The sequence below is a fragment of the Theropithecus gelada genome, chromosome 16 (genome assembly GCF_003255815.1).
Source record: "Theropithecus gelada isolate Dixy chromosome 16, Tgel_1.0, whole genome shotgun sequence".
Lineage (NCBI taxonomy): Eukaryota > Metazoa > Chordata > Mammalia > Primates > Cercopithecidae > Theropithecus > Theropithecus gelada.
The window spans coordinates 28,462,190-28,482,979 of NC_037684.1; the positions used below are offsets into that span (position 1 = coordinate 28,462,190).

General features: G+C 41.5%; 1 protein-coding gene across 1 annotated transcript in view; it reads right to left on the minus strand.

Moving 5' to 3' along the window:
* The window catches only part of TOP2A (DNA topoisomerase II alpha), a 32,862-nt gene extending 12,575 nt beyond the window's left edge, over window positions 1-20,287 (minus strand). Inside the window, exons 1-24 of the mRNA XM_025361757.1 lie at window positions 20,109-20,287; window positions 19,079-19,234; window positions 18,793-18,883; window positions 18,372-18,435; window positions 14,745-14,890; window positions 14,442-14,539; window positions 14,004-14,216; window positions 12,919-13,092; window positions 12,626-12,727; window positions 12,381-12,518; window positions 9,875-10,013; window positions 9,347-9,504; window positions 8,926-9,051; window positions 8,198-8,308; window positions 7,949-8,054; window positions 7,749-7,858; window positions 6,041-6,133; window positions 5,629-5,743; window positions 5,402-5,523; window positions 3,820-3,968; window positions 1,457-1,688; window positions 1,132-1,266; window positions 813-1,013; window positions 474-669 (exon numbers count right to left, since the gene is read on the minus strand). Of these exons, the coding sequence (XP_025217542.1) occupies window positions 474-669; window positions 813-1,013; window positions 1,132-1,266; window positions 1,457-1,688; window positions 3,820-3,968; window positions 5,402-5,523; window positions 5,629-5,743; window positions 6,041-6,133; window positions 7,749-7,858; window positions 7,949-8,054; window positions 8,198-8,308; window positions 8,926-9,051; window positions 9,347-9,504; window positions 9,875-10,013; window positions 12,381-12,518; window positions 12,626-12,727; window positions 12,919-13,092; window positions 14,004-14,216; window positions 14,442-14,539; window positions 14,745-14,890; window positions 18,372-18,435; window positions 18,793-18,883; window positions 19,079-19,234; window positions 20,109-20,129 (3,196 nt within the window). The 5' untranslated portion in view covers window positions 20,130-20,287. The remainder of the gene's footprint in view (window positions 1-473; window positions 670-812; window positions 1,014-1,131; window positions 1,267-1,456; window positions 1,689-3,819; window positions 3,969-5,401; window positions 5,524-5,628; window positions 5,744-6,040; window positions 6,134-7,748; window positions 7,859-7,948; window positions 8,055-8,197; window positions 8,309-8,925; window positions 9,052-9,346; window positions 9,505-9,874; window positions 10,014-12,380; window positions 12,519-12,625; window positions 12,728-12,918; window positions 13,093-14,003; window positions 14,217-14,441; window positions 14,540-14,744; window positions 14,891-18,371; window positions 18,436-18,792; window positions 18,884-19,078; window positions 19,235-20,108) is intronic.
* Window positions 20,288-20,790: the final 503 nt, after the last annotated feature.

A 20,790-nucleotide genomic window follows, 5' to 3' on the forward strand; every position in this document is an offset into this window, starting at 1 on the left:
TATTTTTTTTTTTTTTTTTTTTTTTTTTTTTTTTTTTGAGGCGGAGTCTCGCTCTGTAGCCCAGGCTGGAGTGCAGTGGCCGGATCTCAGCTCACTGCAAGCTCCGCCTCCCGGGTTCACGCCATTCTCCGGCCTCAGCCTCCCGAGTAGCTGGGACTACAGGCGCCCGCCACCTCGCCCGGCTATTTTTTGTATTTCTTAGTAGAGACGGGGTTTCACCGTGTTAGCCAGGATGGTCTCGATCTCCTGACCTCGTGATCCGCCCATCTCGGCCTCCCAAAGTGCTGGGATTACAGGCTTGAGCCACCGCGCCCGGCCCTTAATCAGATATTTAAAAGAAATGCTTGTATAAGTGACCAGGTGAATTAAATGGATTTTGCCTCTTTCTCCACCATTACCCTCACCAAAAATGTTTAAAGAAAGTTTGGTGTAACTAGAGTTTTAGTAAAGCAGTTATTATTCCCAAAACATACCAATGATTATTTTGCCATCTATTTTCTCTAAGATAAAGCGAGCCTGATTATTCAGTTTAGCAGATTCAGCACCAAGCATTCCTAGGAGCCATTCTTTTCTTAATCCATAATATTTAAGTCTGAGTTCAAAAAAGTCTCTTAGAATATCCAACACCGTGTCATATTTCTTTAAACAGCCTACGTGGTCAAAAAGCACCTGGAAAAGGAAAACAAGATTAGAGCCAAGAATAGACAAATTGGCTAAACTTTATAAAGGTAGACTAAGATATACTTTTAAAATTGATATTAATCTTTAATATAAATGGAAACATATGTACATCTCACAAAACAAATACATACCATAGAGTTGCATGTGAGACTAGTTTGGAGTTTGAAGACTTTGTGTAGTCCAACTCTCTCTGCCTCTGCCAGTTTTTCTTCAGTCATCTTCACAACAAATTTCACAGTGGTATCTGTATGGTATTCCCTATAGTCTGTTATGAGAGGAGGTGTCTTCTCAGTGCCATTCAACATGGGTTCTAGAACTTGTTCTTTGTATGTCTAAAGAAAGAAATAATCCTGAAATTTCTAAAATACAGGCTCCTGAATAGTCAACAGCAATGGTACAAAAAGTGTTTCTTTTGATACAAAACTAAAAAAGAAATCCACAATTATTTACCTGGGTCCATGTTCTGATGGGAAGCTCTGAGATTTCAATGGTTGTGGAATTAAGAATAGCTACTTCACCACTAATCACATATTGATTTGGAGCCAGTTCTTCAATAGTACCCTTGAAGTTCTTGTAACTTGGAAGCTAAATTGGCATTTTAAAAAACAATGTTTTTTAAATGTGATACTAGACAGAAATCACAACAGCGTTTAACAAAAAATCTAAGTATAAAGTATGAAATTAAATTTTATGTTTGCATCCTCTTTATTCATACAGTCTACTCAACTGAAACCCAAGGAAAAGTTAAGGCTCTTAACGCACACAGAATACTTACCATTGGCAAAGGTTCTTCTCCATCCATCAAACGCCTGATGTTATTTACAACTTCACGTACATCAAAGTTGGGGATTTTGCAGGACCACCCGGTACCGATTCCTTCAGCACCATTTATCAGCACCATGGGAATAATAGGAATGTACCATTCAGGCTCAACACGCTGGTTGTCGTCATATAAAAACTTCAATGTGTGATCATCTTTTGGTGGAAATAACAACCGAGCCAAAGAGCTAAATAAAGAATCAAAGAATGTTATTTTATAAAAATACTGAATTTGACACTTAACTTTTATCGAAAGGACATGTGTTATACATGAAAATTATCTTGGTTTTACTTGCTGACTAATATTCATTTAACACTATTTATTGAGCACTTTCTGTGTGTCAGGCACATGGACATAAAGTCTCAATCCTCAAGGAGCTCACATTCCAGTAGAGGTTTGACACTGAACATACATTTTGTTAGGTGGTGGGATAAACACTGAGAAGAAAAAGTAGGAAAGTGACTGAAGAGTTGCTAAGGAAAGGTAAGCCGTTTCTGATAGGATAACATTTGAGCAGAGAAAAGAAACTGAGGGGGCCAGGTGCGGTGGCTCGCACCTATAATCCCAGCACTTTGGGAGGCTGAGGCAGGTGGATCACCTGAGGGCAGGAGTTCAAGACCAGCCTGGCCAACATGGTGAAACCCCATATCTACTAAAAATATAAAATTAGCTGAGCATGGTGGCGTGCACCTATAATCCCAGCTACACAGGAGGCTGAGGCAGGAGAATCACTTGAACCTAGGAGGCAGAGGTTGTAGTGAGCTAAAATCGTGCCACTGCATTCCAGTCTGGGCAAAAAGAGCGAAACTCCATCTCAAAAGAAAAAAAAAAAAGAAAAAAGAAACTGAGGGACTGAGCCATTTGGATGTCTACAGAAAGAGCGTTGCAGGAAAAGGAACCAGTAAGTAAATGGCCCTGAAGAGAAAATGTGCTTGGTATAGTTGAGTATAGGCCGAGGACAGTGCGGCTGGAGAAGAGATGGTATGAGAAGGAATCAAAAGATATGGAAGGTGGGGACACGGATCACATAATGTCTAGTTAGCTAAAATAGGTATTTAGATTTTACTCTGAGCAGTTGAAGGCTCTGAATCAGAGTGACTTATTTTTTTAAAAAATAATTGGCTGCAGGCCGGGCACGGTGGCTCAAGCCTGTAATCCCAGCACTTTGGGAGGCCGAGACGGGCGGATCACGAGGTCAGGAGATCAAGACCATCCTGGCTAACACGGTGAAACCCCGTCTCTACTGAAAAATACAAAAAACTAGCCGGGCGAGGTGGCGGGCGCCTGTAGTCACAGCTACTCGGGAGGCTGAGGCAGGAGAATGGCATGAACCCAGGAGGCGGAGCTTGCAGTGAGCTGAGATGGCGCCACTGCACTCCAGCCTGGGTGACAGAGCGAGACTCCGTCTCAAAAAAAAAAAAAAAAAAAAAAAATTGGCTGCTATAAGATGGTATATTACAATAGTTTAGATGAGATGGGGGTGGCTTAGTATTTTTCCAATGCAGATCCTATAGGATTGGCTGAGGAACTGGATGTAAGTATCGAGCAAAGGAGACAAGGTTTTTAGCCTGAGCAGTTAGAAGGATGGTATTCCATTTACTGAGACAAGAAAACTAAGGATTTGGTTTTAGACTTATGTTTGAGATACTTAACTAGATATCCAAGTGACAAATGTTGAGAGGGCAGTCAGACATAAAAGTTGAGAGTTCAGGGGAGAGATCAGGACTGGAGATTTAAAGGTATAGACCAGATGAATGGGAGATCATTTGGGAATTGAGTGTAGAGATATTGGAAAGAGATCTGACGAAGGAGTCCTAGAATGGGCCAGTATTTAGAGGTTGGGAAGGTGACACGGACCCAGCAGAGACAGCTAATAAGGAAAGAGAGAACCAGAAGAGTCTACAGTCATAGAGGCCAAATAGTTTCAAGAAGGATGGAGTGATTAGTAACTGTTTGAATGCCACTGAAAGGGTGACTGGGATGACAGCTGAAAATTGACCATTCATAATATACTTTCCATAGGCTTGTATAGGAGTAAAATTTCAATTGTGATATTTAGGAAGAATCAAAGTCTCCTTTACTCAGTCCCAAGCTCTACATCAAGATTTCTCAACCTTAGCATAATCGACATGTTGCGCTGGATAATTCTTTTTGTTATGGCGGGGCTTTCCTGTATATGTTAGGGTATTTATAAGCCTCACCCCCGCCTCTGCCCACTAGATGCCAGTATCTTCTGATTAACTGAGTTTTTGTTTTTTTGATCAACTAAATCTCACATTGTTTCAAAACTGGAATGGTGAAAGTGAAAGCATACCTACCTGAGCATTGTGAAGATGTATCGTGGACTAGCGGAATCCTTGCCACCATGTAGCCTGGTACCAAACTGACCAATGGGCTGCAAGAGGTTCAGATTATTGCTACCCACAAAATTCTGAGCCAAATTGATAATGGTCATCATTAGTGACATCTGTGGGGAAAAAAGATTCATTAAGTTGAGGCTTTTACTAATACAAATACATTATTATGACTTAATCTCACTATAATCCTGTAACATTTTGTGAAGTTTAGTTGTTTAGTGACTTTCCTCAGATTAATAGATGGCAGAAGTAGTACTTGAACCTACAACTTCTGGCTCCAAGTTTAGGGCTGCCGTCCAACAATTTCTACTAAGTCCCACTCAACTTTGAAGGCATAGCTCCTCTCCTTATCCTCAGCAAAACGAAATACTTCCTCCTTTGTGTTACAATGCTGTGCTCATTTCTATTCTAGCATGTATCACTTTATTCTATAGCTGTGTGTGTATTGGCCCTCTGGCTAAATTATTATATCTTGGGGATAAGGAACATATTTTATTTTTATTTATCTTTGCATACCTGGTACATGGTAGGCATTCAACAAATGTTCGTTGGGTGAAAATTTATTGTATCCCTACTATATTTTGATTGAAAGCAAAAAGACAACCATTATATTTAAAATTCTAGAAACCTGTAGGCAATCTAGTGCTTTAAAACTGTTTTACCTAATTAATGCAAAAAGGAATCACAAAACATTGGTGTAAAGTCAAACAATTCAGACACATATAAAAAGTGAAAGTTGCCCTTTCCAATTCCCAGGGGTAACTAAAGTGAACAATTTGGAACATATCCTTGTAGACCTTTTTAGTTATTGTTCTGCCTCTTTTTCTCCTCACCTGACAACAGACCGTGAATATTCCTCAGTGTCAGTGTACACAGTTTTACTGAAGCTATAGCACTGATTCTATGCATACATGTGTCACAATTTATTATAACAATTTTTAAATCAGTGGAGGTCTAAATTTTGACATCACAAAGTTATAATAAACATACTAAGTATCTTTTAATGTAGACCTTTGCAGACTTATGAGTATCCCTGCAGGAATACTACTTTCAGAAATCAAAGAGCAAGCAGTTTTATTGTTTGACAGATTTTACCAACTTGTTCTTTACTATGAATATATGAGCTTATACTTTCTTTTTTTTTTTTTTTTTTTTTTTTTTTTTTGAGACGGAGTCTCGCTCTGTCGCCCAGGCTGGAGTGCAGTGGCTGGATCTCAGCTCACTGCAAGCTCTGCCTCCCGGGTTTACGCCATTCTCCTGCCTCAGCCTCCCAAGTAGCTGGGACTACAGGCGCCCACCACCGCGCCCGGCTAATTTTTTGTATTTTTTTTTTAGTAGAGACGGTGTTTCACCGTGTTAGCCAGGATGGTCTCGATCTCCTGACCTCGTGATCCGCCCGTCTCGGCCTCCCAAAGTGCTGGGATTACAGGGTTGAGCCACCGCGCCCGGCCATGAGCTTATACTTTCACCAAATCTATTTTGAGAATGACTCTGCAGGGATTTCTGACATAATGCTTTCTGGAAACATGGATTGTATGTTTACCTCACCATGATGATAAGAAGACATTTCAGCCACTGATCCAGCTAACTGGGCAACCTTTACCTCTCGCTTGTCATTCCGTTTGAAGCAAGTAAACAAAACCTTTCTCTGACCTGGTTTCAAACCTTTAAAATGAAATAAGAGCAAAAACATAAGTATCTTCAATTTAACCATTTTTGGAATTTGATTTCCATCTTACAATGAAAACAGACGAACAAATTGGAACTCACCATCCACCATAGAAGGGATAGATCTCTCGTTATCAGAATTTGAGAACAAGATAAGTTCCTTGTTGATGAAGTCATTATATGTCAGATATGTGGTAGTTTGTCCATACAAGTAATCCTGAAGGACCAAATAATATTACATGAGACCACCAGTCTTAACAATGCTCAACACAAAAATCAAACAGAAACCTTTCAGAACTAAGAATTATTTCTGTAATTCTTAAGTCTTAAAGAAATATTGAATAATACATAAATATTTTATGTTTTAAAGATAAAGCAAATTTAACTGCTACACAATTCTATCATATCAAATTTTTTACTAAAATAACTATTCAGTAAGTTTAATTTGCTATAGTATCAATACGAAAAGGTCAGTCTAACAGTCCATTCTGTGGGATATATTTAATACTTTTACCTCAGGAAGTCCAAGTAACTTTCGTTGTCTTCTATCCTCCATGAAATTAGTTAACCATTCCTTTCGATCATCTATCTGTTTTTTGCTAAAGGCCTATAAATTAAAGGATGAAAAAGATGTCAGTGATACTAATAGGCTCCAAAATATCCTTCTACAAAGAAGGAACAAACAACAGAAAAACAACAAAAATCCTGTTTTCCTTTTTTTTTTTGAGACAGAGTTACTGCTGTCTTGCCCAGGCTGGAGTGCAAATGGTATCATCTCGGCTCACTGCAACCTCCGCCACCTAGGTTCAAGCGATTCTCCTGCCTCAGCCTCACCAGCCCCTGGGATTATAGTTGCCCGCCACCACGCCCAGCTAATTTTTGTATTTTTGTATTTTTTTGAAACGGAGTTTCACTCTTGTTGCCCAGGCTGGAATGCAATGGTGCGATTTCGGCTCACCACAATCTCCACCTCCCGGGTTCAAGTGATTCTCCTGCCTCAGCCTCCCGTGTAGCTGGGGTACAGGCGCGCCCCACCACGCCTGGATAATTTTTTGTATTTTTAGTAGAGACGGGGTTTCTCCATGTTGGTCAGGCTGGTCTCGAACTCCCAAGCTCAGGTGATCCGCCCGCCTCGGCCTCCCAAAGTGCTAGGATTATAGGCGTGGGCCACTGCGCCCGACCTTTCTTTTCTTTTTTTTTTTTTTTTTGAGACGTAGTCTTGCTCTGTCGCCCAGGCTGGGGTGCAGTGAGTGTCGCAATCTCGGCTCACTGCAAGCTCCGCCTCCCGGGTTTTGCGCCATTCTCCTGCCTCAGACTCCAGAGTAGCTGGGACTACAGGCGCCCGCCACCTCGCCTGGCCAATGTTTTTTTTGCTTTGTTTTGTTTTTTCTTTTGTATTTTTAGTAGAGACAGGGTTTCACTGTGTTAGCCTGGATGGTCTCAATCTCCTGACGTTGTGATCCACCCACCTTAGCCTTCCAAAGTGCTGGGATTACAGGCGTGAGCCACTGTGCCCGACCTTTCTTCTTTTACGTTTTTTTTGAGATGGTCTCACTCTGGCGTCCAGGCTGGAGAGCAGTGGCCTGATCTCGGCTCACTGCAACCTCTGCCTCCCGGGTTCAAGTGATTCTCCTGCCTTAGCTTCCCGAGTAGCTGGGACTACAGGCGCCCGCCACCACGCCTGGCTAATTTTTTTTAATTTTTTTATTTTTAGTAGAGACGGGGTTTCACCGTGTTAGCCAGGATGGTCTCGATCTCCTGACGTTGTGATCCGCCCACCGTAGCCTTCCAAAGTGCTGGGATTACAGGCGTGAGCCACTGCGCCTGGCCTTTTTCTTTTTTTTTGAGATGGAGTCTCACTCTGTTGCCCAGGCTGGAGAGCAGTGGCCTGATCTCGGTTCACTGCAACCTCTGCCTCCCTGGTTCAAGTGATTCTCTTGCCTCAGCTTCCCGAGTAGCTGGGACTACAAGCACCCGCCACCATGCCTGGCTAATTTTTTGTATTTTTAGTAGAGACGGGGTTTCACCGTGTTAGCCAGGATGGTTTAGATCTCCTGACCTCGTGATCTGCCCACCTCGGCCTCCCAAAGTGCTGGGATTACAGGCGTGAGCCACCATGCCTGGCCGAGACAGAGTCTTATACAAAAATGTAAATGTTTCAATTGACTAAAGTAATGATTTCTAAAATTAGAATGTATATATAAAATACAACTCAAACGTACCAGGCTGATAGCAGCATCATCTTCAGGACCAGAATATTTGAACTGGATACGATGTCTTTTCATATCTGCAAAATATTCTTTAGCTTCCTTTGATGTGCTGGTACCCAAACCTATAAAAGCAAGAATACCAAGTTCCCTCATATAGTCTTGTACAGGGTGTATAATAAAATAAGAAGTTCTATATGGGTTTCATTACAAACCTTTGTAATATTTGACTTTCCATTTTTTATAATTTGGAGTAGAACTCTTCCATTCTTCAAATTCAGGAAGGCTATAAAATGCCATTTCTTGCTTGTTTTTGGACACCTGTGATAAAAAACAATGACTGTGGCTTTGCACACTGTGGGGTCCCCTGTATACCTCTGCATGTGACTGGGCTTATATGTATATCCAGGTTTGAGGAGTAGGGCCTTAAAATATCCATGATGGTATCTTAGAAATTAGTGTACCTTCACAATGGGAGTGATAAATTCCTCCAGGAAACGATGTCGCAGAAGAGAGGGCCAGTTGTGATGGATAAAATTAATCAGCAAGCCTTTGATGTGGGAACCATCTTGGTCCTAGAAATATTTGAAAGCCAAAGTTCAAAATAATTGTTAGGCTGGGCCTGGTAGCTCACAACTGTAATCCCAGCACTTTGGGAGGCCAAGGCAGGCGGATCACCTGAGGTCAGGCGTTCGAGACCAGCCTGGCCAACATAGTGAAACCCTGTCTCTACTAAAAATACAAAAATTAGTTGGGTGTGGTGGCATCCACCTGCAGTCCCAGTTACTCAGGAGGCTGAGGCAGGAGAATCGTTTGAACCCATGAGGCAGAGGTTGCAGTGAGCCAAGATTGTGCCATTGCACTCCAGCCTGGGCGACAAGGGCGAAAGTCCATCTCAAACAAACAAAGAATTGTTTAGAAATTAAAAAAAAAAAAAAATTATGATTGACCTACTGGCAATTTGTCAAATTTTCTATGGGAATCAAAAAAGGTCTGTTCAAATCCTGGCTCACTTAACCTGTATTTGTAATATACATATGATATGAGCTTATCTGATTAGATGTTGATTAGAGGTAATGAATAAAGCTCCTATTTAAATAATTTATTTTCATGGCAAAAAACCCACAATGCAATTAAATTAAGACATGCTTAATTTAGTTGAACAATCTAAAAATTTAATAACAAATCTGACCTGATCTGTCATAATCATTATCTTCCCATAACGAAGAGTCTTCAGTGAATCTTCATCTTCATAGTTTTTCTTGTACTGAAGACCCACAATCTTGATGATATTGTTAATCTCAGCATTTTCCATGATCTGAAATGGACATATACCAAAAAAAAGTGTCTTGTTTATAAATTTGAAAAGAACAAAGAAATGTATCAGTATATGTTGCTTGAATTTTCTTGAGCTCCAATATTTTGAGCTATTAGCTTATAACTTACTACATCAGAAAGGTCTGTTAAAATAGGCTATAGTGTACCTAATTTCTCAAAATAATCACAAACTGTCTAAAATATATTTTAAAATGCCTAATGAGGGAATTAAATATAAGCATGAAGTCTTGTATTATAAACTAGATTTAGATTCCAGAGATAGTTTTATATTCTACCTGCTTATGAGAAGCTTCTCGAACATTGAGCATTTTTCCTCTCAGAGGGAAAACCCCATATTTGTCTCTCCCAACCACACCAAGGCCTGAAACAGCCAAAGTTTTGGCTGAGTCTCCCTCAGTCAGGATAAGTGTACAATCAGTGGAGTTTCGGCCCCCTAAAATAAAAATACACAAATTAATATTAGCTCATTCAGTTCAACCTCAAATATACTAACTTGGATATGCTGTTTATAGCCTTGTGATAAAACACAAATAATTTATTATATATCAAGTAAAATTATTTGTTAGGTAATAGATCATGATGTAAACATTCTTGTTTTATACTCCAAAATAATCACCTCAATATTATTTATAACATGGAAATGACCTAAATGTTCCACAATAGGAAACAGGTTGATTTTTAACAAGTTATTCTGTTGAATATAGTTATTCTGTCAAGGGAAAAATAACTATCCATGGTATGCCATTAATGAATAAAATAACAACTATAAGACTTAAAGTTTGGAAACATTATTAAATATGTACCTGCATCATTGGCATCATCAAGTTTGGGAATTCCCTTGATTCTGTTATGTTTTACAGCTGAACACTTCTTGTTTAACTGGACTTGGGCCTTAAATTTCACCCAGTTTAGTATGCTTTCTACAATACCACAGCCAATTGCCTGAAAATGAGGAGATTCATATTAGAGAAGAAGGGATCTTTCAGAACCTAGAATACAAATGAGCCTCAATAAAAACGATTCAAAAATTAAAAAGATGTAGAACAATAATTTCTGGATAGAGGATGGCACATCTTTCCATGTCAGGTTATCACTGCTGAGGGAGCTGCTCCTTTTGGTTCATTCGTTCAATAAATATTTACTATGTACATATATTGTGCTAGCACTGAGCTACTTGTTGGAGATATAGTGGTTTAAAAAAATTAGGCCAGGCGCGGTGGGTCACGCCTATAATCTCAGCATTTTAGGAGGCCGAGGTGGGTGGAACACCTGAGGCCAGGAGTTTGAGACCAGCCTGGCCAACATGGCCAAACCCCATCTCTACTAAAAATACAAAAATTAGCCGGCATGGTGGTGGGCACCTGTAATTCCAGCTACTCAGGAGGCTGAGGCAGGATAATCGCTAGAACCCGGGAGGCAGAGGTTGCGAGTCAAGATCGCACCATTGCACTCCAGCCTGGGTGACAAAAGTGAAACTCCATCTCAAAAAAAAAAAAAAAAAAAAAAAAAAAAATTAGCCACGTGTGAAACGACTGTAATCCCAGCTGTTTTGGAGGCTGAGGCAGGAGAATTGCTTGAATCTGGGAGGCGGGTGTTGCAGTGAGCTGAGATCAAGCCATGGCACTCCAGCCTGGGAAACAGTGAGAAGCTGTCTCAAAAACAAATTATAAATAAATAAATAAATAAAATTAGACACAAATAAAACAAATTGAGACACTTGTCCTCATGAAGTTTAAGACACAACACAGAAGACAGACATAGGTGGGTGCGGTGGCTCATGCCTGTAATCACAGCACTTTAGGAGGCTTAGGATGGTGGATCAAGTGAGGCCGGGAGTTCAAGATCAGCCTGGCCAACATGGTGAAACCCCATCTCTAACTAAAAATACAAAAATTAGCTGGGCGTGGTGGTGCATGTCTGTAATCCCAGCTACTCAGGAGGCAAGGAGAATTGCTTAACCCTGGGAGGCAGAGATTCCAGTGATCCGGGATCACGTCACTGCACAGTAGCCTGGGCAACAGAGCAAGACTCTGTCTCAAAAAAGACCGGGCATGGTGGCTCACAACTGTAATCCCAACACTTTGGAAGTCCGAGACGGGCGGATCATTTGAGGTCAGGAGTTTGAGACCAGCCTGACAAACATGGTGAAACCCTGTCTCTACTAAAAATACAACAACAAAAAAAGTAGCCACGCCTGTAATCTCAGCTACTCAGGAGGCTGAGCCAAGAGAATCACTGAAACCCAGGAGGCCACTGCATTCCAGCCTGGGTGACAGAGCGAGACTCCGCCTAAAAAGACAGAAATAAAGTAAGTTACAGTGTTATAAGTGTTATGGATAAGCAAAAAGTTTGCTAATAAGGTATGTTCGATATTATATTGGAACCAACTTGGGTGGTGGGAAGGGTAGAAAGTAAAGGCTTTCCTGAGGAAAGGACAAGACCTAAAGTAGCCAGGTGAAAAGGATGTATTTCAGACAGAGGGATTAGCATGTGAACAAACTCTGATGAGGGGAAGAGTACTGTGCTTTTCAGTAATTTAAAAGCAACAGGACCATACAGGAAAAACTGGCACTGAGATGAGTTGGAGAAGTAGGTATAATTAGATTACAGCCAATCTTTCTTGTTGGCCAAATTATGGAATTTGGACTTTCCCTGAGTGGAAGTCATTGAAAGATTTCAAATGAGAGTGAAGACAAAAATGTGTGCTTTAACACAAAAAGGTCACTCAAAAGCATTGCAAGGAAAGGACTTGACCAGTATGAAGGTTAAGAACCTACTGTAGCAAACCAAAAAAGAGATAATGGTGAGAAGCTACTGCGACATCCAAGAGATGATTCTTATTGACTGGATTAGAGAGGAGGGGAAATAAAGAGAAGGCTCCCAGCTTTGTTTACACAACCTAGAGGTTGGCTGGGGCTTTTTACAAAGATAGAAAGTTGTTTTTTTGTTGGAGCATGGGGAGCTGCTTGTATGGGCAAATCAGTGAGTATGGAGGTAAAGAATTCAATTTTAGATGTGGATGATTGAGAGCAAGTCTTAGGCATTTAAGTGAGGGTGTTTGTTGAACAGCTAGATTAATTCAAAAGTGATCTAAGCTTAATAGTGATATGTAATTGGGAAATACTGAAATATAGATGGTAATTAAGTCCTTGGTAAAATCAGTTAAAGAAAAGCCCTTTTTTACTTCCTTTTCAGATTGGGAAGACTTGGAGAAGTGCACTGTGGGAAGAATCAGTTTCTGCAGAGCTGAGAAGTGCAATGGAAAATAAAGTCAGGTGTTTCTATTTTTATTTCCCTCTAAGTACTTACAGCTTTGATAAATTTTTCACTTAATTGGCATGTTGATCCAAAGCTCTTTGGTTGTAAGGTCATGTTTTCTTTTGTCTGAGAGTCAAAGGTTGGGTTTTCAATTAAGGCATTTACAAATATCCACATGTGATTTTTCACCTGCAATAAAAGTTGATAATAAGTCACTAAAAATGTACTCATGCTTTATTTATAGCCTTTCTCTTCTTCCTTGACTTTAGAAAAAGAAAACTGCCAAAAGCACATACCTGATGTGCTTTTACTGCAACACCACCCTTGTTCTTCTTCTTCACAACATCAACAAGTTTAGTCACAATCTGATCAGCTACATAATCAACATGTCTGCCACCCTAATAAAGAAAAACACCAAACCATAAAACTCAGTATCCTCAAAATTATAATCATCAAACATTAAAAAAAACTAATTTAACCTCCTTTATACTAGCTAGCCAAATATTCAAGTCTACTTCATATATTAAAAACAATAAGAACACATATATGTAAAGCTAAAACATGATTAATAATTTAAGAATAAAATTACCTTGGAAGTAGCAATGCTGTTGACAAAGCTAATTTGCTGAAAGCCTTTTTCACTCATGGTTAAACACACTTCCCACCTGTGGTTCACTTGTTCATGTATTACTTTCAATGGGTTACCAGTTTCATCCAACTTGTCCTTCAAATACATGTCCACATAACTACGAAATCCTTTTACCTGTACAAGAATTAAAGGTAATAGTATTAAGAAAGTTATTAAAAAATAGTTTCAATGATAGACTATGAGGACTTTCCAAAACCAATGCAATGATATTCACTGATAGGCATAAAAGAATGGTCATTAAAGGACACAGGCCGAGGTGGGTGGCTCACCTGAGCCCAGGAGTTCAAGACCAGCCTGGGCAACATAGTGAGATCCCCATCTCTATTAAAAAAAAAAAAAAAAAATTAGCTGGGCATGGTGTTGCTGCCTGTATTTCCAGCTACTCCTGAAGCTGAGGTGGCATGATTGCTTGAGCCTGGGAGGGCCAGGCTGTAGTAAGCCGTGATTGCATCACTGTACTCCAGCCTGGGTGACAGAATGAGAGGCTATTAAGAAAAGAAAAAAAAAAGTAAAATTAAAAAAAGGACATGAAATATGTATTTTAGGTGTTTCTTTGAGAAATAAATTCCTTCAATACATTTAAAATGAGCTGATTAAAAAATGTGGCATACTATTCTCTTTTCAAGAACATATGTGAGAAGTGGTAAGAAAATACATATGGTGGCGCCGGGTGCAATGGCTCATGCCTGTAATCCCAGCACTTTGGGAGGCCAAGACAGGCGGATCATGAGGTCAGGTGTTCGAGACCAGACTGGCCAACATAGTGAAACCCCGTTTCTACTAAAAACATAAAAAATTAGCCGGGTGTGGTGGCGGGCGTGTTATCCCAGCTACTCGGGAGGCTGAGGCAGGAGAATCGCTTGAACCTGGGAGGCAGTTCGTGCCACTGCACTCCAGCCTGGGCAACAGTGTGAGACTCTGTCTCAAAAAAAAAAAAAACATATGCGAGGGGAAAAAAATCAATTTTGCATTTGACAATGATTACAAAATCCCTTATTATCGTTAACATCCAGGAAAATACTCACTGGCAGTTTATTTCCATTAAGAAAGACTTTGACATCTTTGGTGGATCCAGCAATATCATATGCTCTTCTGACCATTAGTGCAACAATATCTTTGTCCAGGCTTTGCATTTTAAACTTAGACAAATCAGGCTGAAAGGTGATACATGTATAATCTTCTCCACTGAAGGGCTTGAGTTCCATCTCACCAGCTCTCCCCATATTATCCATCCATGTCTATGGAAGTAAAGAATAGGAAAGATGAAAAATTCAAGTCACCTCACAAACTAGAAGTAAATAACATAAATTTATGCATCCTAATAACCTAATATATGCTTATGAATAATTTTTCATACTTCAATAGCTTATAAATTATGTTAAATTAAACTGACCATTAATGCCATTATAAATGGCTATACTACTACCATTTATCATTAAGGTACAAGACACTTTTTTACTTGCCTGTTTGAACATTTTCTTGTATTCTCTACTGGCTGTTTCCACAGTAAATTTGGTACTGAATATGTTACACAATTTGGCTCCATAGCCATTTCGACCACCTGGGCAAACAAATATGAAACACTATTTTATTGTTATTATCTCATTGACAGCTTTATTTCTTAATCACTGGGAGAGCTATTCAATTATAGAGATTTATTTCCATATTTTTAACCCTCATGCCACAGACAGTCATTTAAAATACATATATATTTAAAATACATATATTTTTAGTAACAAATATGTTATTTCCCCTCAATACTCTACCTGTCACTTTCTTTTCATCATCATCATAGTTACTAGAAGTTAGGAGCTGTCCAAATATGAGAGCTGGGACATACATCTTTTCAACTTTGTGTTCAACAACAGGAATACCTTTTCCATTATTCCATATACTAATTAAATTGTTTTCCCTAAGAAAACAAGATTGAGAATTGTATTGTACAACACATTAAACGAATGCTTACCGTTTTAAAATATTTAAATACTATTATTTCTAAAATATGTATATTCAGGCTGGGCGCGGTGGCCTACACCTGTAATCCCAGCACTTTGGGAGGCTGAGGAGGGCGGATCACTTGAGGCCAGTTCTGGCCAACATGTTGAGACCGTCTCTACTAAAAATAAAAAAATTAGCCAGGCGTGGTAGCGCACGCCTGTGATTCCAGCTACTTGGGAGGCTGAGGCAGGAGAATTGCTGCAAGTGTTGGGATTATAGATGTGAGCCACCACGCCTATCCCTCAATTTTTTTTACTCTTTTCATATATACATTCTGAAATTCAGCAGGAACAACATTTCCCGTGGCCGGGCACGGTGGCTCAAGCCTGTAATCCCAGCACTTTGGGAGGCCGAGACGGGCGGATCACAAGGTCAGGAGATCGAGACCATCCTGGCTAACATGGTGAAACCCCGTCTCTACTAAAAAATACAAAAAAATAGCCGGGCGAAGTGGCGGGCACCTGTAGTCCCAGCTACTCAGGAGGCTGAGGCAGGAGAATGGCGTAAACCCGGGAGGCGGAGCTTGCAGTGAGCTGAGATCCGGCCACTGCACTCCAGCCTGGGCGACAGAGCGAGACTCCGTCTCAAAAAAAAAAAAACAAAAAAAACAAAAAACATTTCCCACCATGCTCAGTTCCTGACATTCCTGAAATAGGAGTCAAGAGGAAAAAAAACTTTCCAACACCTGAATAGACACTGATAATGTTGAAAAAATATAAAAATTTAAAATGTTAGAATAAACAAAGGGAAATGATTTATGCCCAATGGAAAGAAAAGAACAATCTGGAAACATTATACACCACTCCCACTCCTTTTTTTTTTTTTTTTTGAGACGGAGTCTCGCTCTGTCAACCCAGGCAGGAGTGCAGTGGCCGGATCTCAGCTCACTGCAAGCTCCGCCTCCCGGGTTTACGCCATTCTCCTGCCTCAGCCTCCCGAGTAGCTGGGACTACAGGCGCCCGCCGCCTCGCCCGGCTAGTTTTTTTGTATTTTTCAGTAGAGACGGGGTTTCACCGTGTTAGCCAGGATGGTCTCGATCTCCTGACCTCGTGATCCACCCGTCTCGGCCTCCCAAAGTGCTGGGATTACAGGCTTGAGCCACCGCGCCCGGCCCCCACTCCTTTTTTGAGACAGCATCTTGCTCTGTCACCCAGGTTGGAGTGCAATGGCAGGATCACAGCTCACTGAAGCCTTGACCTCCTGGGCTCAAGCAATCCTCCCACTTCAGCCTCCCGAATAGCTGGGACTACAGGCGTGCATCACTACATCTGGCTAATTTTTAAATTTTTTGTAGAGATGAGGTTCTCACTGTGTTGCCCAGGCTGGTCTCAAACTACTCCTGGGCTCAACTGATTCTCCCACTTTGGCCTCCCAAAGTGCTGGGATTACAGGAGTGAGCCACCATGCCTATTATACCCCTTTTAAGAGGATCATCTATACATCTCTTGTTCCCACCCAACAAAGTACCTTGCAAAACAAACATAAAAGGGAAAACAGGCTGGGTGTGGTGGCTCATGCCTATAATCCCAGCAATCCCAGCACTTTGGGAGGCTGAGGCAGGCAGATCACCTGAGGTCAGGAGTTGGAGACCAGCCTGACCAACTTTTGTTCAATTCAACAAGTGACTCCTGAGCAGCTATGGTATGCTGTAGAATAATGAGAGAGAACCCTAGAAAGATATGGTACTGTCTGTGCTTAAGAACTCATTTGCTGCCGGGTGCGGTGGCTCACGCCTGTAATCCCAGCACTTTGGGAGGCCGAGGAGGGTGGATCACGAGGTCAGGAGATCGAGACCATCCTGGCTAACACTGTGAAACCCCATCTCTACTAAAAATACAAAAAAATGGCCGGGCGCGGTAGCTCAAGCCTGTAATCCCAGCACTTTGGGAGGCCGAGACGGGCGGATCACGAGATCAGGAGATCGAGACCATCCTGGCTAACACAGTGAAACCCCGTCTCTACTAAAAATACAAAAACTTAGCCAGGCAAGGTGGCAGGCGCCTGTAGTCCCAGCTACTCGGGAGGCTGAGGCAGGAGAATGGCGTGAACCCGGGAGGCGGAGCTTGCAGTGAGCTGAGATCCGGCCACTGCACTCCAGCCTGGGTGACAGAGCGAGACTCCGTCTCAAAAAAAAAAAAAACAAAAAAAAAAACACAAAAAAATTAGCCGGGCATGGTGGCGGGCGCCTGTAGTCCCAGCTACTCGGGAGGCTGAGGCAGGAGAATGGCGTGAACCTGGGAGGGGGAGCTTGCAGTCAGCCAAGATCACGCCACCGCACTCCAGCCTGGGCGACAGAGCAGACCCCGTCTCAAAAAAAAAAAAAAAGAATTCATTTGTTGGCTGGGCGTGGTGGCTCATGCCTGTAATCCCAGCACTTTGGGAGGCCGAGGCGGGCGGATCACGACATCAGTAGTTCCAGTCCAGTCTGGCCAACATAGTGAAATCCCGTTTCTATCAAAAAAATAAAAAATTAGCTGGGCGTGGTGGTGTGCGCCTGTAATCCCAGCTACTCTGGAGGCTGAGGCAGGAGAATTGCTTGAACCCGGAAGGCGTGTTCAGCCTTGGGCAACAAGAGCAAAACTCTATCAATCATAAACTGCCTTGCTCTCAAATAAAATGCTGAAAACTTATTTGGACTTATTTCGGTTAATTCTTGGATAGTAATACATTTTAGTTAATAACTAGATATGCGTTATGGTTCTTGTTCTACATAGTACTTATTATCTATAAAAAAACTAATTAAAACTAGCTCAACATTTTTTAAAGACTATGATATTGAGTTCTTAGGAAAATCCAGGTATACTTTGTCCTAATTAATCAGACTAACAAAAAAGTGAAATAAGCACCCTGATCACCCACAAACGGACACCCCGTATTTATAAGCAGAAATGTTAGATCAAATTATTCTCTACCACCACCTACTGGTTTACTGTTTGAATAGCATCATGAGAAAAAGTTAAAACTCTGGATGCCAAAATACTTAAGGCCATTACTGAAGGTGCTTGCTCAAATATTTAGGGATTAAGTGTCATAAGGCCTGTAATTTATTTTGAAATGATCCATAGCAAATAGGCTGGGTGCCATGGCACACACCCATAATGCCAACACTGGAGGATTGCTTCAGGCCAGGAGTTTGAAGACCAGCCCAGGCACTTCCTCAAAAAAAAAAAAAAAAAAAGAACTAATTAAAAAAAGATGGAGAAAATATGGAAAAACGTTGGCAACTGTTGGATCTAGGTGGTGGGTATCCACAGGTTTTTCATTTTAGCATTCTGCTTTTGTGTACTTTTGTGAATTTCTGTTTAAGAAAAACCAACTTCACCAGTAATCAAAATATATGCAACTAACAATAGCAATGAGCTACATAACAAACAAAAACTAAGCAAAAGACGTACGGATCAATTGTGACTCTAATACAAGACATTTTTGGGTCCCTTTGTTTGTTGTCCGCAGCATTAACTGAAAGAAAATAAAATATACATTTGTAAGAAATTAGTGTTTTAAAAAAACATTCTGTAACTCTAAGTAAGATATAGAAAAAAAAGTTCCTAAACAGCACAGGAGTGGCATTAATAAGGTGTTAATTTAGGAATCTTTGTTCATAGTACTGTTTCCAGGAGAAAGCTCAACCTCCTGGGCTCCAGGAAACTACCGCACCTTTGTCAACTAATTGAAATGACAGGAGCCCTGGCTACAGCAGGTTTGCTAGAAATGATACTTTTTTTTTTTACTTTTATCTTTTTTTATTTTTATTTGGAATGATATTTCTTATGAAAGATTTGACCAGCAGATCTTTATGTTAAAGGATTTACTCACCTAGAATCTCATCAAAGATTTTGTACAAACCAGGAACAAAAGTGACTTCCCTATAGTTAATGCCAACATCTTCATCGTAAACCCACATTTGCTAGAAATAAGGCAAAGAAATACTGTTATTTTTACTCTATATTCATTGTTCTGTTATCACGATTACTGCAAAGTCTTCGTATTAAATATTACCATATTTAGGCCAGTTCCAGTGACACTCAGTACCCAAGAGGTACAGAAAGAAGAGTATCCATTTCAACTACTAGGTAACTGCCTTTGATGAGCTTGATTTTACCTGGGTTACTAATTCCACAGAACCAATGTAGGTGTCTGGCCGGAGCAAAATATGTTCCAATTGTGTTTTCTTTTGATAGATTCTTTCAATAGACAGTCTTTTCTTAGCATCTTCATTTTTCTTTATTTTGTTGACTTGCATATTTTCATTTACAGGCTAGCAATTAAAAAAAGAGAGAGAGAGAAGAAAGGGGATTTTTAATCATAAGTTTACCCCAAACTAGGAACAAAATGCCTACCATAGTGAGACGTCAACACACATTGCAATCTGTTAGTGGGTAGTGGTGGGGTTGTGTACAAAGAGGACAATTTAAATTCGCTGCGGCCAGGTCCTCAGGTGTCAGGTTAAACAGACACATATTATCTCACCAAGTGGGTCTGTCTGGAAACCTCTTTTCTTGAGCAACGTGGTAGATGTCATCAATAAAATGCACACATTATTTACCGATTTCTTTCAGTTCCTGCACACATTATTTACCGAGTGCCTATTATTATAAACCACGGTGTCCCGAGCACACGACAGATTCTAGGTCGGCAGCAGCAGTTGGGGCGGCTATCAGTTTTCAATCCCTCGGCCACATGAGCCTTGCGAACTCAGGAAGGGGGCGCTTTTGGAAGCTGGCCAGCTGCTCCAGGGGAACACTGTGCCAGGCTCTGCCCTTTCCAAGATCGGGGACATTCAAGACCGTTTTCAAGCAGAGGGCAGGAGGGGAAAGCATCTGTCCGCGCGAGTCAATAACGTCGCACCCGGGCCGCTGTAACATGGATCTACTACGGGACCAACGGACTCCTGGCCCTAGAAACAGAGCAACAACGCACTACACCCTGGAAGCCGGATCATACTTCACTACTAGCACCAGAAGGGGCTTCCGCCTCTCCACGATCACCCCGGAACCGGGAGATGGAGAATATGGGCTCCCAAGCCTGTCGCAGGCCTGACCGCAGCCCCGGAGCTTCACTCGTCACGGGCGGCCAGAGAGATGCCCGGGCCGCGCTGAGGCTCCACCGCCAGTCCCTCCCGCGAGCCGTACCTGCAATGGTGACAATTCCATGGTGACGGTCGTGAAGGGGCTCGAGAACCCTGAAAGCGACTAAACAGGCAGGACCCACGAGACCACCCCGGACCAAGCCGCTTCTCCACAGACGCGCGTCGGTTAGGAGAGCTCCACTTGAACCTTCCTTTAGCCCGCCCGAAGCAGACGAGCCAATCCCTGACTCGCTCTCACCGTCTCCGTCCAGGAGAACCAATCGTAACTGGTCTTTTATATCCACCTATGAACGGCTGAGTTGGCCCGGGGTTCGTTTGAATAAACCAATCAGGTTAGGGAGGCGGGACTAGAGAGGCTTCAAAAGGCACCACTCGGCGTTGTAGCGGAGAGATTGACAGGGATTCTGGCCAATGACAAGGACTCACTTGTTTTCTAGTGCGGAAAGCTTGAAAGAGATGGGCGTTGAAGTGGGAAGGGGTTGCCTGAGGCAAAAGCGTGCAGGTGAAAAAAGCAAAGGATGTTTATTCTCAGGAACTGCCAATCTATTTAAGATCCCTCAAATCTAAAAACTGTCCTCTGTTCTGACGTTGTTAGCGAGGGGAATGGGAGCCTTAGCTTCGTTTTCCTGAGGAAATTGAGTGCCGGCTTTCTGGACAGGCAGCCTGGTTGAAGCGAACGGATTCTGGCATCTGCCTCCCCCGCCCCCTTTCCCCTCGAATTTATT